At 41.2% G+C, this 14921-nt stretch overlaps 1 protein-coding gene across 5 annotated transcripts in view; it reads left to right on the top strand.

The window, feature by feature from the left end:
• Positions 1-14921, top strand: part of SF3B1 (splicing factor 3b subunit 1) — a 49270-nt gene that overhangs the window by 12464 nt on the left and 21885 nt on the right. For 2 of the 5 annotated variants that reach the window (XR_013401773.1, NM_001265963.2), the window contains 5 exon segments: positions 1341-1507; positions 4559-4663; positions 5150-5264; positions 7094-7173; positions 9357-9527. Coding sequence is in view for 3 of the 5 variants with exons in the window: in NM_001265963.2 (NP_001252892.1) it covers positions 1341-1507; positions 4559-4663; positions 5150-5264; positions 7094-7173; positions 9357-9527 (638 nt within the window). In the remaining 2 variants the exon portion in view is untranslated. 5 annotated transcript variants of the gene reach the window in all.

Raw genomic sequence — 14921 nt, 5'->3', positions numbered from 1 at the left:
GAGTAGCTGGGATTACAGGCGCCTGCCACCATGCCCAGCTAATTTTTGTATTTTTAGTAGAGACAGGGTTTTACCACATTGGCCAGGCTGGTCTCGAACTCCTGACCTCAGGTGATCTGCCCGCCTCGGCCTTCCGAAGTGCTGGGATTGCAGATATGAGCCACTGTGCCCAGCCTAATTTTTATTTATTTATTTATTTTTTTGAGATGAGTTTTGCTCTCTTTGCCCAGGCGAGAGTGCACTGGCATGTGATCTTGGCTTACTGCATCCTTGGCCTTCGGGGTTCAAGCAGTTCTTCTGCCTCAGCCTCCTGAGTAGCTGGGACTACAGGTGTGCACCATTACACCCAGCTAACTTTGTATTTTTACTAGAGAGTAGGTTTCACCATGTTGGCCAGGCTGGTCTCGAACGCCTGACTTCAGGTGATCTGCCTGCCTTGGCGTCCCAAAGTGATGGGATTACAGGCATGGACCACCACGCCTGGCCAGCAAGTAAGCTTTTTAAAAGTGCCTGGTGTCAAAGGGCTTAATTCAGCATGGGCTGGCAAGAATTTAAACAGCTATTTGTCAGGCCATAGAAATCTTTTGCAATCAAAACTATTTCTTTATACATCTATGTACTATTTATATTATTAAAACAAAACGTTACTTTGCAAAATTAACCTGGTGTCAGGAAAGACTACAAAATGGAAGACTAGTCTGTATTTAAAGAAGAGCAAAGAGAGTAACAACTAAATGCAGTGTAGGGTGCTTGATTGGATCGTGGGTTAAAAAAGAACATCTGTAAAGGCTGTTACTAGGGCAGCTGGGGAAATTTGAAGCTGGGTTATATGTTAGATGATATCTTATCACGGTTTTTGGGTTTTTTTTGAGAGACAGAGTCTTGCTCTGTCACCCAGGTTGGAGTGTAGTGGTGTGATCTCCGCTCACTGCAACCTCCGCCTCCCGGGTTAAAGTGATTCTCCTGCCTCAGCTTCCCAAGTACCTGAGACTACAGGTGCATTGCCCCCACACCCAGCTAATTTTTGTATTTCTTAGTAGACACGGGGTTTCGCTATATGTTAGCCAGGCTGGTCTCGAACTCCTGACCTCAAGTGATCCGCCCACCTCGTCCTCCCAAAGTGTTGGGATTATAGGCGTGAGCCACGGCGCCCAGCCTATCATGATTTAATTTCTAGAGCATGCTTACGCTGTTGTGATTCCTAGTCTCTTATATGGTACAATTATGTACATTTTCTGTATTTAAGAGAGTATTTTGATAATTACCTAGTAAAGAAATGCATTGTGTTGGGAATTCTTTTGGAAAGTGAAATTAAGAAAGTCTGTATCATCTTTTTATAGATATTGAAGCACAGATTCGAGAAATTCAAGGCAAGAAGGCAGCTCTTGATGAAGCTCAAGGAGTGGGCCTCGATTCTACAGGTTATTATGACCAGGAAATTTATGGTGGAAGTGACAGCAGATTTGCTGGATACGTGACATCAATTGCTGCAACTGAACTTGAAGATGTAAGTTACAAATTATGTACAAGAGGCAGTTGTGTGTTTTTTTGAGAGAGCAAGAAATATGAATAACTTTTGTTTCAGCCATCTGGTTTAATCTGGAGAAACATTTTTGGGATTTTTTTTTTTTTTTTTTTTTGAGACAGAGTCTCGCTCTGTCGCCCAGGCTGGAGTGTGGTGGCCGGATCTCAGCTCACTGCAAGCTCCGCCTCCCGGGTTCACGCCATTCTCCTCCCTCAGCCTCCCGAGTTGGGACTACAGGCACCCGCCACCTCGCCCGGCTAGTTTTTTGTATTTTTTAGTAGAGACGGGGTTTCACCGTGTTAGCCAGGATGGTCTTGATCTCCTGACCTCGTGATCTGCCCATCTCGGCCTCCCAAAGTGCTGAGATTACAGGCTTGAGCCACCGCGCCCGGCCAGTTTTGGGATCTTTTAGAGGATAAAACTACCGGAGGTATCCTCTCTAAGGTTCAGAAACTTCACTGGAAATGCTTTGTTCTGAGAATTTTTGGTAAAGACTAGTTTGTTTATCCAGTGAAGCACCTGCCAGCCATTACCGTTATAAAGTAAACAGTAAAGTAAATCCCTGCCATTACTTATCAGCTCTATCTAGAGTAGCCTGTGTGAGAAGTGACTTAATTGTAAATAGCCATCTGTCCTTGCGATTTGATTACTGATTGTACTTGATACTGTTTTTTTCCTCTTGGTATCTTAATGTGAATGAATTTTCTTTTCTCTCTCTTTTTTTTTTTTAAGACAGTCTCGCCCTGTCGCCCAGGCTTGAGTACAGTGGCGTGATCTTCGCTCACTGCAGCCTCGGCCTCCTGGGTTCAAGTGATTCTCCTGCCTCAGCCTCCCGAGTAGCTGGGATTACAGGCGCCTGCCACCATGCCTGGCTGATTTTTGTATTTTTAGTAGAGATGGAGTTTCTCCATGTTGGCCAGACTGGTCTTGAACTCATGACCTCAGGTGATCCACCTGCCTCGGCCTCCCAAAGTGCTGGGATTACAGGCTTGAGCCACTGCGCCCAGCCTGGAATTCTTCTTAGTACTGATATTGATGAGCTTTTCATATCTGTTTCAATTACTGTGGAGGAGGAGTGCCTTTCATTTTGATATCTGTTCCCTCAGAGCATTTTTTATATATTCCAGGTAGCTTATATTTTATCAGACCATTCCAAACTCCAAATTTGGTGATTCAGTTAGAGATAAACTTTATGTATATAGATTATCAAACTTTTTTTTTTTGGTCTCCCTCTGTCGCCCAGGCTGGAATGCAGTGGTGCGATCTCGGCTTACTGCATGCTCCGCTTCCTGGGTTCATTCCATTCTCCTGCCTCAGCCTCTAGAGTAGCTGGGACTACAGACGCCCGCCACCACGTCCAGCTAATTTTTTGTATTTTTAGTAGAGACAGGGTTTCACCGTGTTAGCCAGGATGGTCTCGATCTCCTGACCTCGTGATCCGCCTGCCTTGGCCTTCCAGAGTGCTGTGATTACAGGCGTGAGCCACCACGCCTGGCCCAAACTGGTTATTTTTTATTTTTTTTAATTTTTGGATAGGTGATGTATATTTCTTTCTTCCTTTTTTTTTTTTTTTTACTATAAGTTCTAGGGTACATGTGCACAATGTGCAGGTTTGTTACATACGTATACGTGTACCATATTGGTGTGCTATACCCATTAACTCATCATTTACATGAGATATATCTCCTAATACTATCCCACCCCATGACAGGCCTTGGTGTGTGATGTTCCCCATCCGTGTCTAAGTGTTCTTATTGTTCAGTTCCCACCTATGAGTGAGAACATGTGGTGCCAAACTGGTTATTTTTAAGAAATTCAAGTCACATTTTACTTTATAGTTGGCTCTCTCTTTCCCTTTTTTTTCTTGAGAGAAATTTAAAAGAAATTCAAGTCACATTTTACTTTATAGTTGGCTCTCTCTTCCTCTTTTTTTTTCTTGAGAGAAATTTAAAGTCCCAAAAGGTGAAATTTCTAGAAGCCAGTGGTGGCCTAGTTAGCACTTTATTTGGGGGTCTCATACCCTAATGGTAAAATAAAGTGATAGCTCTATGTTTCAGAAACTGAGGGGGAAATTGTCACTTTATTTTTAAATAAAATAAGTGAGGTGTTAAGATCTGGAGAATTACCCCGTGTTGCATTTTTTATTTTTTATTTATTTTTATTACAATAGAGATGAGATCTCACTATGTATGTGGTTTTGTTTTTTGGAGACAAAGTCTTGCTCTGTTGCCCAAGCCGAAGGCAGTGGCCAGATCATGGCTTCCTGCAACCTTCGCTTCCCAAGTTCAAGCAATTTTCCCACCTCAGCCTCCTGAGGAGCTGGGACTACATATACACACCACTACGCCTGTCTAATTTTTGTATTTTTTTGGTAGAGACAGAGTTTCACCATGTTGCCCAGACTGGTCTTGAACTCCTGGGCTCAAGCAGTCCCCAGCCTCGGCCTCCCAAAGTGTTGGGATTACAGATGTGCGCCACCTTGCCCAGCTGGGTCTCTGTTGCCTAGGCTAGTCTCAGAACTCCTACACTCAAGCCATTCTCCCACCTTGACCTCCCAGACAGTTGTACTTTTTATACTAGAAAAGTAACAGTATAACATTGTTCTGTTTAAACATACTACTAAGGGCAAATACATTTAAAATTAAATATTTGTTTCAATGGTTGTTAAATTGTGTTAAAAAAAAAATGAGTTAAAAGTAGAAAGTTCTAAAATAAGTTGTAGTTATCAAATTGAAAAAACATTAAAATTAAATGCTCGGGTTTTTCTAGTCCATACCTACTTTATCTTAATTGACTTCTATAGAAGATATTCCCTGCTTAATCATTTTAAAAATAAAGATAGCTTTACTGAACTGAATTTAATAGGTTTTTGAAGTGAAAGAAGACCAATTTTATTTGTAAGTTTTATGAAGGAGGGCTTAGACATCACACTGTCCGTAGATCTTTTGATTTCATGTTGAATCTTTGCATATTCTTTCTAATTTTTAAGTTCTGACATTTTGTTTATGGCTTTTTGGGGGGTTTTCATTGCAGGATGACGATGACTATTCATCATCTACGAGTTTGCTTGGTCAGAAGAAGCCAGGATATCATGCCCCTGTGGCATTGCTTAATGATATACCACAGTCAACAGAACAGGTGACCTTTTATTTTAAAAGCATAGTTTATTCAGCTAAAGAAAAGTGAATGTCTGAGTTCCCATAGAAACCCATAAATTTTAGGATGCTTTAAGGAGAATTATAAATAATAATTTATTTTGTAAAGGTGTAATCTTCTTTTTTTTGACACAAGGTCTTACTGTCTTGCTCAGGCTGATCCCAAACTCCTGGGCTCAAGCATTCCTCCTGTCTCAACCTCCCAAGTAGTTGAGATTATACACACAGGCCATCACGCCTGGCTGTAATCATGTAGTGAAGCATTGAACTATGGAAATGTGGATATGTATATTACCTTGTTTCCATATGCCTTATTTTTTTTATATTAACATTTATCTGTGAAGCAGTACAGAATATTAGTAGACATGTATTAAACATTTGTGCTTTACAGTGTTCTGATTTTTGTTTATGATATTCTGCTTTGTTATTTTAATAAAGTGGATATTAAGTGAGACATACCTCTTTTCAGTATGATCCATTTGCTGAGCACCGACCTCCGAAGATTGCAGACCGGGAAGATGAATACAAAAAGCATAGGCGGACCATGATAATTTCCCCAGAGCGTCTTGATCCTTTTGCAGATGGTAATTCTTTCCCACTTTTCTATAAGTATTCAGAAATTTATTTGTATTAAGTTGTCTTTAGCCCTTTGATTTTTTTTGGCATGCTTCTGAATTTGCTTTTCTTTTTAAAAATCCCCCCTACTATAGATTTGTATAGATTTGGTTGAAGTCACAGATGCCATATTCTTCATCTTTATAATGCAAGTTTTCTTTCCAGGTAGAAGGACAAGAAAAAAATGAGCCAATGCCATAGAAACGCAAAGGGTTAAAGGTTTTACTTTTACTTTTGTTTTGGGTACGCTTTCTATACTTGGAACAAATGTGTTTTTCTGCTCAAAATACTTTCAAATTATTGAAAGTTTTCATTCCAAATCCTAGATGTTTAGGATTGTTACCCTTGAGAAACTGTTTCTCACACTAGAACTCCCCCCATAGTGCTCTAAATATAGCTTAGTAAAGGCACCTACTTTGCTCTAAGCATACTTAAAGTTAAAACAAAAGTATGTATACAAAGAGTGTGATATTTTTAATAGTTGGAGTCTGTTTTGCTAATTTTAGTGTGCAAGTCAGCACAAGGGGCATAGTGAGCCTGTGGAAGCTTTCCTCAGGTGAGTGAGTTTCACAATCAAAATTAGGTGCCTGTTTCTTAAAATTAGATTCTGCTGCAGGTTTACATACTAGATTTTCAGCCTGCATGAATTAGTAGGGATATTCTTTTTTTACTTGCATAATTGTAATTGATTTAAACATGTATGCCAGAATTCACAGGCCCATACTAACTGTCCTTAATTTCTTTCCTACAGCAGTACTGCTATATGCCAGTCCTGTCTGCATTCTTAAGGGTGCAGTTCAACACATCCTCTCTAGATTATGGTGAAAAAGTATTCCAAAGGAAGTCTTATCAGAGCTAGTGTCAGAAAGAATGACACTACCAATTGGGCATGATCTTCAGCATAGGAAATGTCTTAGAATTTTATTATTTTTTCCTAAATTGTGATGCTATACCACTTGTATAGCTAGTTACCACATTTCTAAAGCATAATGTGCCTCTGTGAATCTTGTTATATACTGTTTGGGCTTCTGTAAGATATTTTGAAGTTTGAAAAGCAAATACTGAAACTTTAACCAAGAGACCAACACATCTCTTTGTACACCATGTTGCTTCTGTGTGCATCATAATAACTGGTAGAAGTAATATATTTCAAGTAATATGTTTCCAGTTTTAATTTATGCTTTCTAAGAAATAAAAATATGTTTTCTGGGTCAAAAAACTTAAAGCATGAAGCCCTTTTTAGTAACGTGACATCAGAATATAGGTATATTTTTAAAATCAGATTTTCTAAACTACAATTGTTTTAGAACACTGTATGAAGAACTTATGTAGTCATAGTTATTTGTAGTCAGGATTTTAACAACTTGCAACAGGTAATGTTTTGAATATAAATATCTTTCCAAAGTGTTACTAATGGTAAAGAGATAATTTTCTAGGCTTCTATTCTGCTGCTTGAAGTCAGAACTGCTGATGGAGACAAAGGCACGAAAGTGTACGTATTCCGGATTAGCAACCCAGGAACCCATCACTTCTGAAGACTCTAAACTGTGCTGTCATTTTGTTTTTATATGCATTAAAATATTTGTTTTAAACTGCTGTAGATGTTTGTGTTCAAACAGGTTAAATTGATCAGCAAACTCAATAAAAAGTAAGATGTATAATTATTAAAGTTTTCCATCAAAAAATAATTTAAATGATTATGGAATAACATAATATTTAGAGCAGGGCAGATAAATCAGTTGAACCCGATTATCTTTTATTTATTGTACTCTTTTCCTGTTGCTGTTCTTTTCTGCAGGAGGGAAGACCCCTGATCCTAAAATGAATGCTAGGACTTACATGGATGTAATGCGAGAACAACACTTGACTAAAGAAGAAGTATGTAAACCTATCTCCTGTTCTAATGGTTATGAAAGAATGTAAATACAGTTGTGATTGAGAGACTGTTATGTTTCTTTTTTGCTATTTGCTGCACAAATATTTTAATAGTATTAATAAAAATTAACTGAGAAAGAATCTTACCCCCAAATTATACCACCTTTCAAAATCATTTCTATATCCTTTTCTAGTCCTGGGCTCCTTGGCTGTATATGTATGTATGTGTCTTACAGGGGATTTTTTTTTTTTTTTTGAGACAGAGTCTCACTCATCCAGGCTAGAGTGCAGTGGTGTGATCTTGTCTCACTGCAACCTGCGCTTCCCAGGTTCAAGTTATCCTCCCACTTCAGCCTCCTAAGGAGCTGGGAACACAAGTGTGCGTCACCACGCCTAACTAATTTTTGTATTTTTAGTAGAGATGGGGTTTCACCATGTTGGCCAGGCTGGTCTCGAACTCCTGACCTCAGGTGATCTGCCTGCCTCGACCTCCCAAAGTGCTGGGATTACAGGTGTGAGCCACTGTGCCTGGCCATTACAGGGGTTGTTTCCGTGAGGAAGGTTGATGGTGTGTATCTGAACCTAGTATGTTAGGGAAAAGTCAAAGAGTTCAGTGTGAGATTCTATAAGTTTCAGTTTGGATGTAAGTGGAGAATTTTGAATAATTCCTTTTGGCCTACAGAGATTATGCCATTTTGTCTAGTAACCGCCTATTTTTTTGTTTTTTGAGTGGAGTCTTGCTTTGTTGCCCAGGCTGAAGTGCAGTGGTGCAATTTCAGCTTACTGCAACCTCTGCCTTCCGGGTCTAAGCGATTCTCCTGCCACAGCCTCCCGAGTTCCTGGGATTGCAGGTGTGTGCCACTATGCCCAGCTAATTTTTGTATTTTTTTTTTTTTTTTTTTTTTGAGACGGAGTCTCACGCTGTTGCCCAGGCTGGAGTGCAGTGGCGCGATCTCGGCTCACTGCAAGCTCCGCCTCCTGGGTTCACGCCATTCTCCTGCCTCAGCCTCCTGAGTAGCTAGGACTACAGGCGCCCGCCACCGCGCCCGGCTAATTTTTTGTATTTTTTTTAGTAGAGACGGGGTTTCACTGTGGTCTCGATCTCCTGACCTTGTGATCCGCCCGCCTCAGCCTCCCAAAGTGCTGGGATTACAGGCTTGAGCCACCGCGCCCGGCCTTTTTTTTTTTTTTTTTAGTAGAGATGGGGTTTCGTTATGTTGGCCAGGCTGGTCTCGAACTCCTGACCTCCGGCAACCTGCCCGCCTTAGCCTCCCAAAGTGCTGGGATTACAGGTGTGAGCCACTATACCCAGCCTCCTCCATTACTATTATGAATATATAATAGATTTTATATGTTGAATGAGTTAAATGGGATAGTAAAACCCCATTTTAACAGTATAGAGTGAATTAAATGTGCATCCATTACCACTAAATTTTGAGTATTTATATAATTTGTCAGTATAAATAAAACAATTTTACTATTTTTATCTTTTACCATTTTTCTATCTTGTTGCATAGTTGTTTTTTTTTTTTTTTTTTTTTTTTGAGACGGAGTCTCGCTCTGTAGCCCAGGCTGGAGTGCAGTGGCCGGATCTCAGCGCACTGCAAGCTCCACCTCCCGGGTTTACGCCATTCTCCTGCCTCAGCCTCCGGAGTAGCTGGGACTACAGGCGCCCGCCACCTCGCCCGGCTAGTTTTTTGTATTTTTTAGTAGAGATGGGGTTTCACCGTGTTAGCCAGGATGGTCTAAATCTCCTGACCTCGTGATCCACCCGTCTTGGCCTCCCAAAGTGCTGGGATTACAGGCTTGAGCCACCGTGCCCGGCCGTTGCATAGTCTTAATTGCTATTTATATTAGTTTTGAAGAAAACCCTATTTTTCAGTGGAAGCATTATGGTTCTCCATTGTTGACTGAAGATTTTACTTCACCTACAATATATAAACTACAGTGTGCTATGTTACAAATTCTGAACTTGCTTATCTTTTGTTTAGAAAGACAGGCATTATGTAAAATGAAATAAAGACACAGACTTTGGAACCAGCTAGCATAGAAGGGAGACCACGAGTACCATAGAAAGGAGAATGAGCAAAGTATAAAATGGGATGTTAAGTGGAAATGATTGTGCTAATGATAGAAAAATATATTGAAAGCATTTTAAAGGTAAACACTCACTGTTTTTTTTTCAGCGAGAAATTAGGCAACAGCTAGCAGAAAAAGCTAAAGCTGGAGAACTAAAAGTCGTCAATGGAGCAGCAGCGTCCCAGCCTCCATCAAAACGAAAACGGCGTTGGGATCAAACAGCTGATCAGACTCCTGGTGCCACTCCCAAAAAATTATCAAGTTGGGATCAGGCAGAGGTAATTTCTTTTTGTTTTTTGTTATTACTGTTTAAAATTTTTTTCTGTTATGGACTGTATTAGTCTGCTTGCGTTGCCATAAAAAGATACCACAGACTGGGTGCCTTAAACAACAGACATTGATTTTTTTCGCAGTTCTTGGAGGCTTGAAATCCAAGATCAGAGTACCAACAGGGTTGGTATTTGTTGAGGGCTCTCTTGCTGTATCCTCACATGGCCTTTCTTTGTGCCAGCAAGCTCTATTGTCCCTGGTCTTCCTATGAGGACATCAGTCTGTTAGATTAGGGCCCCACCCTCATGACCTCATTTGACCTTAATTTACCTCCTTAAAGACCCAGTCTCCAAATACAGCCACACTGGGGGTTCAACATACAAATTTTGAGGGGCATGCAATTTAGCCCATGTCATAGAGTAAGGAAAGTTCTTTTTAGAATATTAAATACAGACCTGTAGGTATGTTACATTGTGGAGGTTGAGTGTGATATAGTGGTCTTCCTTATCTTCTAGATAGATAACTTAAGACCCTCACTACAGGCAGCAAATAGTCAATGCTACATCATTCCCTTGGCCAGCCTACTCTCCTACTTTCTTTTTGTTTTTTTAAACATTTGTTTTGGAGGTGGAATGCATTGGCTCATGCCTGTAATCCCAGCACTTTGGGGGCCCAGGTGGGAGGATTGGTTGAGCTCAAGGAGTTTGAGACCAGCTTGGGCAACAGAGGGAGACCCTGTCTTTACAAAAAAAAAAAAATTAGCTGGGCATAGTGGCACATGTCTGTAGTCCCAGCTTCTGGGGTATGGGGAGTGGTGGGGGCTGAGACAGGAGGATCCCTTGATCCTAGGAGGTAGAGGTTGCATTGAGCTATGATCATGCCACTGCATTCCAGCCTGGTGACAGAGTAAGACCCTGTCTCAAAAAAACAAAATGATGGAGTCTGTAAAATCATTCTTATAAATGTATTTCCTAGTTCTGTAGAAATGGTTATATTAGATGTTTTCTATCATTTAATAATATATACTTGCAGACTAAAAGATACAAGTTTGCATAAATGTTAAACTATCATATGTGCCTTTATTGTGTTTGTCATTAGCCTGAATAGAAAGGCCTTTAAAATGGATTTTTTAGAAAGCACTTGAAAATATTTAATTATTGCTAGAAAAATAAAATATAAAGGGGCCAGGTGTGGTGGCTTATGCCTGTAATCCCAGCATTTTGGGAGGGCGAGGCAGGCGGATCATGAGGTCAGGAGTTCAAGACCAGCCTGGCCAACATAGTGAAACCGTGTCTCTACTAAAAATACAAAAAAATTAGCCAGGCATGGTGGCATGCGCCTGTAGTCCCAGCTACTTGGGAGGGTGAGGCAGGAGAATCGCTTGAACCCGGGAGGTGGAGGGTGTAGTGAGCCGAGATTAACGCTACTGCACTCCAACTTAGGCAACAGAGTGAGACTTTGTCTTAAAATAAATAAATAATGAATTAAAGCCACTCTTTTTGCTTATGTACCATTTCCCTTCCCCTCTTGGAGACTCTCATCAAGTACCATTAATTTTTTTCTCCATACTAGATTATCATCATCAGCAAACATGTTTTACCATGCTTTCTTAACAACAGCAACAAAAAACCTGCAGAAAACATCTCTTAACCCTCATTCACATCCACATTCAGTGACAATCCTGTTTCTATATCTTTTTAGAACAAAGTGCTTTGTTCTTTGTTTTTTTCTTGAGGTAGGGTCTCATTCTGTTGCCAAGGTTGGAGTGCAGGGGCGCAATAATAGCTCACTGCAGCCTCCACCTTCTGGGCTCAAATGATCCTGCCACCTCAACCCCCCAAGTAGATGGGACTGTAGACACGTACCACCATGCCTGGCTATTTTTTTATTTTTCGTAGAAACGGGTCTCACTGTGTTGTCCAGGCTGGTCTCAAACTCCTGGGCTTAAGCAGTCTGTCTGCCTCAGCCTTGCAAAGTGCTGGGATTACAGGCATGAGCCACAAGTGCTTTGAATGAGTTATTTGTACTTGCTTTCTCTGCTTACATAGTTCGTCTTTTTTTTTCGTTTTTTTTTACATTCAGTTACCCCATTGTAGAAGAGGAATAATTTATTTCTATATGATTTTAATAATGTTCCCTAATTTTCAGATTCAAATTAACAAATATGTTTGTTAATCTAAATAATTACATATTTATTGATTTATATATGTATATATTTTAATGTTTCTGTAATTCAGTTTTTAACGGTGAACTTTTACATGTTGGAAGCAGCAAAGGACTCAATATCATAGTACATTTTGATAGTATTTGATAGGCTTTTTCAGGTCAGTTAATTTAGTTGTTTGCAAATACAAATCAAGCTTGTTCTAGTTCCACAAGGACTCCACCACAGTCTTTTTTTTTTTTTTTTTTTTTTGAGCTGGAGTCTTGCTCTGTCACCCAGGCTGGAGTGCAGTGGTGTGATCTCGGCTCACTGCAAGCTCCGCCTCCTGGGTTCACGCCATTCTCCTGCCTCAGCCTCCCGAGTAGCTGGGACCACAGGCGCCCGCCACCAGGCCTGGCTAATTTTTTGTATTTTTAGTAGAGGCGGGGTTTCACCGTGTTAGTCAGGATGGTCTCGATCTCCTGACCTCGTGATCCGCCCGCCTTGGCCTCCCAAAGTGCTGGGATTACAGGCGTGAGCCACCACGCCCGGTCTCTCACCACAGTCTTTAGGATGGAGAAAAATCACTGGTTTTCCATGTGCTCCTATTTTGACCTCTTCTCTTAAACTGCGGATCTTCTTTTTTGTCAAATCCATCACAGCTGCATTAATATTATCCACCTTTGACCTTGTCAAGATACACATGAAAATCACGATTAAATTGCCATCAAAATGTTATTCCCCATCTCGATGCAGATGTGATGCATTCCTCTAGCCTTGTTTTTCTGCAGAAAACCTGCAATTGGACTGTCACATCCCAGTGGATGAAGCAGTTCCATCTTGGTATTTCCCAGGTTGACAAAAACAACAGATACTTCATGTTCAGGAAGAGGGACCGCTTCACTTACCGGGGCCCCCAGAATATTCTCATAAAATGTTGCACGTTTTCCAAATCTGGCACTGCTATGGCTACATGATTGAGTCGACCACGGTTCCACGCAGAACCTGCCATTTGATCCAAGGGCCGTGACGTGGAAGAAGCTCTTACTGTTGGTATGGGAGCTTGGAGTCTGGAAAAAAACCCCTTTGAGTGTTCCCAACACAAAGCTGGTCATGCCTGGAGTTCGGCCGAAGTAGTAGTTGTTTTTACAGGACTTGCTCTCCTTTCTGGTTTCTCCCCAGTCTGGCATTCGCGGCTGCAGCCCTCAGCGCGCGCGCCATTTTGGAAAGCAACCCGCCACGTCCAGACCCGCCGAGGACCGTCAGTTCTAGTCTTACGTAGTTTCTAGTCTTCTTACGTAGTTCTAGTCTACTCCACCTAAAATCTCTTGTCAAGGTCACTTGACCCCTAATTGATAAATTTAAAAAGTGTATTTTCATTTCTCATATGACTTAGCATATCAAGAACATTTGACATTTCTTCATACCCTTTTCTCTCTCAGTCTCTGGGTTTTAGTCTTTCTTGCTTCCCCTCAAAATCTCCTCACTGGTTACTACTCCTTAGTCTTGTTTGCTGGATCCTCATTCTTCTTACCTCCGAACTTTGGGGTATTATAGTAGTGCTGAGTTTTTTGGATTCTTTTCCATCAGTGCTCGATCCCTAGGATCTCATTCTTGTCTTTATATACCATTTACATAAAATAGCTCCCAAACTTATAAATCTTTCCTCTGCTTCTGTTCCGCAGACTTGCGTGTTTGTTCAGCCTGACATATTTATTTGGCTGTTCAATGGGCATTTCAAAATCAGTATTTCTGAAAGAAAATTATTGATTTTTTTCGCATACGTCTCTTCTCAGTCCTGCTCCCCTGGTCTTTCCCATGTCTGTTTGGCTCAAGCAAAACATTTAGGATCGGGTCCAGTGGCTCATGCCTATAATCCCAGCACTTTGGGAGGCCGAGGTGGGTGAATTATTTGAGGTCAGGAGTTCGAGATCAGCCTGGCCAACATGGTGTATTTTAAAATACAAAAATTAGCCCGGCGTGTTGGCGGGCACCTGTAATCCCAGCTGCTCGGGAGGCTGAGGCAGGAGAATCACTTGAACCTGGAAGGTGCAGGTTGCAGTGAGTGGAGATGGTGCCACTGCACTCCAGTCTTGGCGACAGAGCGAGACTGTGTCTCAAAAAAAAAAACAAAAACAACAACAACAACAAAAAACATTTAGGGAGTCATCCAATACTCCTTATTCTCTTATCCCATATCCTACCCATATACATTTTCTTGGCATCAGCTTTAAATATATTAAGGAGCTAGTCACTTTTCATGATCTCTGCCTCTACCATCCTTGTCTAAATCACTATTAGCTCTAGCCTGGACTGCTATATATTTAACTTATAAATCAAGAAAAAACCTATCAGATCATGCAGTATTTCCCCAAACCCAGAATTGGGATATAAACCTAATACATAATTTCTAAACAATTTAGTTTAAGGTGAGGACTTCTCATTTGCTTGGTGATATGTAGGAGGGGTATGGTTCTGCTCAATATAAGTAACTACTGGCTTTAATTTTAATTTTAATTTTTGAGACAGAGTCTTGCTCTGTTACCCATGGGTAGCTGGAGTGCATTGGTGCAACCTCATCTCATTGCAGTCTCCGCCTCCCAGACTCAAGTGACTCTTGTGCCTCAGCCTCCCAGGTATCTGAGATTACAGGCATGTGCGATCAGGCCCAGCTAATTTTTGTATTTTTAGTAGGGACAGGGTTTCTCCATGTTGGCCAGGCTGGTGCTGAACCCCTGACCTCAAGTGATCCCCCGACCTTGGCCTCCCAAAGTGCTGGGATTACAGTTATGAGCCGCTGTGTCCAGCCAAGTAACTACTAACTTTAATTCTGTGGATGACATTCAGTACTAAGTATGAGAAAGATAAAGAAGTTTGTCCTGGTAATTGTTTAACTGTATGCACATAACTAGACACAAGAGCTGATACCTTTCTTTTTTTTTTTTCTTTTTTTTTTTTGAGACAGAGTCTTGCTCTGTCACCCTGACTAGAGTGCAATGGCATGATTTCGGCCCCCGTGCACCCTCCGCCTCCTGGGTTCAAGCGAGTCTCCTGCCTCAGCCTCCCAAATAGCTGGGATTATAGGTGCCTACCACCATGCCTGGCTAATTTTTAGGAGAGACGGGGTTTTGCCATGTTGGCCAGGCTGGTCTCAAACTCCCAACTTCAGGTGACCCACCCGCCTTGGCCTCCCAAAGTGCTGGGATTACAGGTGTGAGCCACTGCGCCTGGCATGAGAGTTGATATGCTGATATCTTTC

This window comes from Macaca mulatta, chromosome 12, assembly GCF_049350105.2.
Source record: "Macaca mulatta isolate MMU2019108-1 chromosome 12, T2T-MMU8v2.0, whole genome shotgun sequence".
Lineage (NCBI taxonomy): Eukaryota > Metazoa > Chordata > Mammalia > Primates > Cercopithecidae > Macaca > Macaca mulatta.
This window is presented reverse-complemented; position numbering and strand designations above follow the sequence as displayed.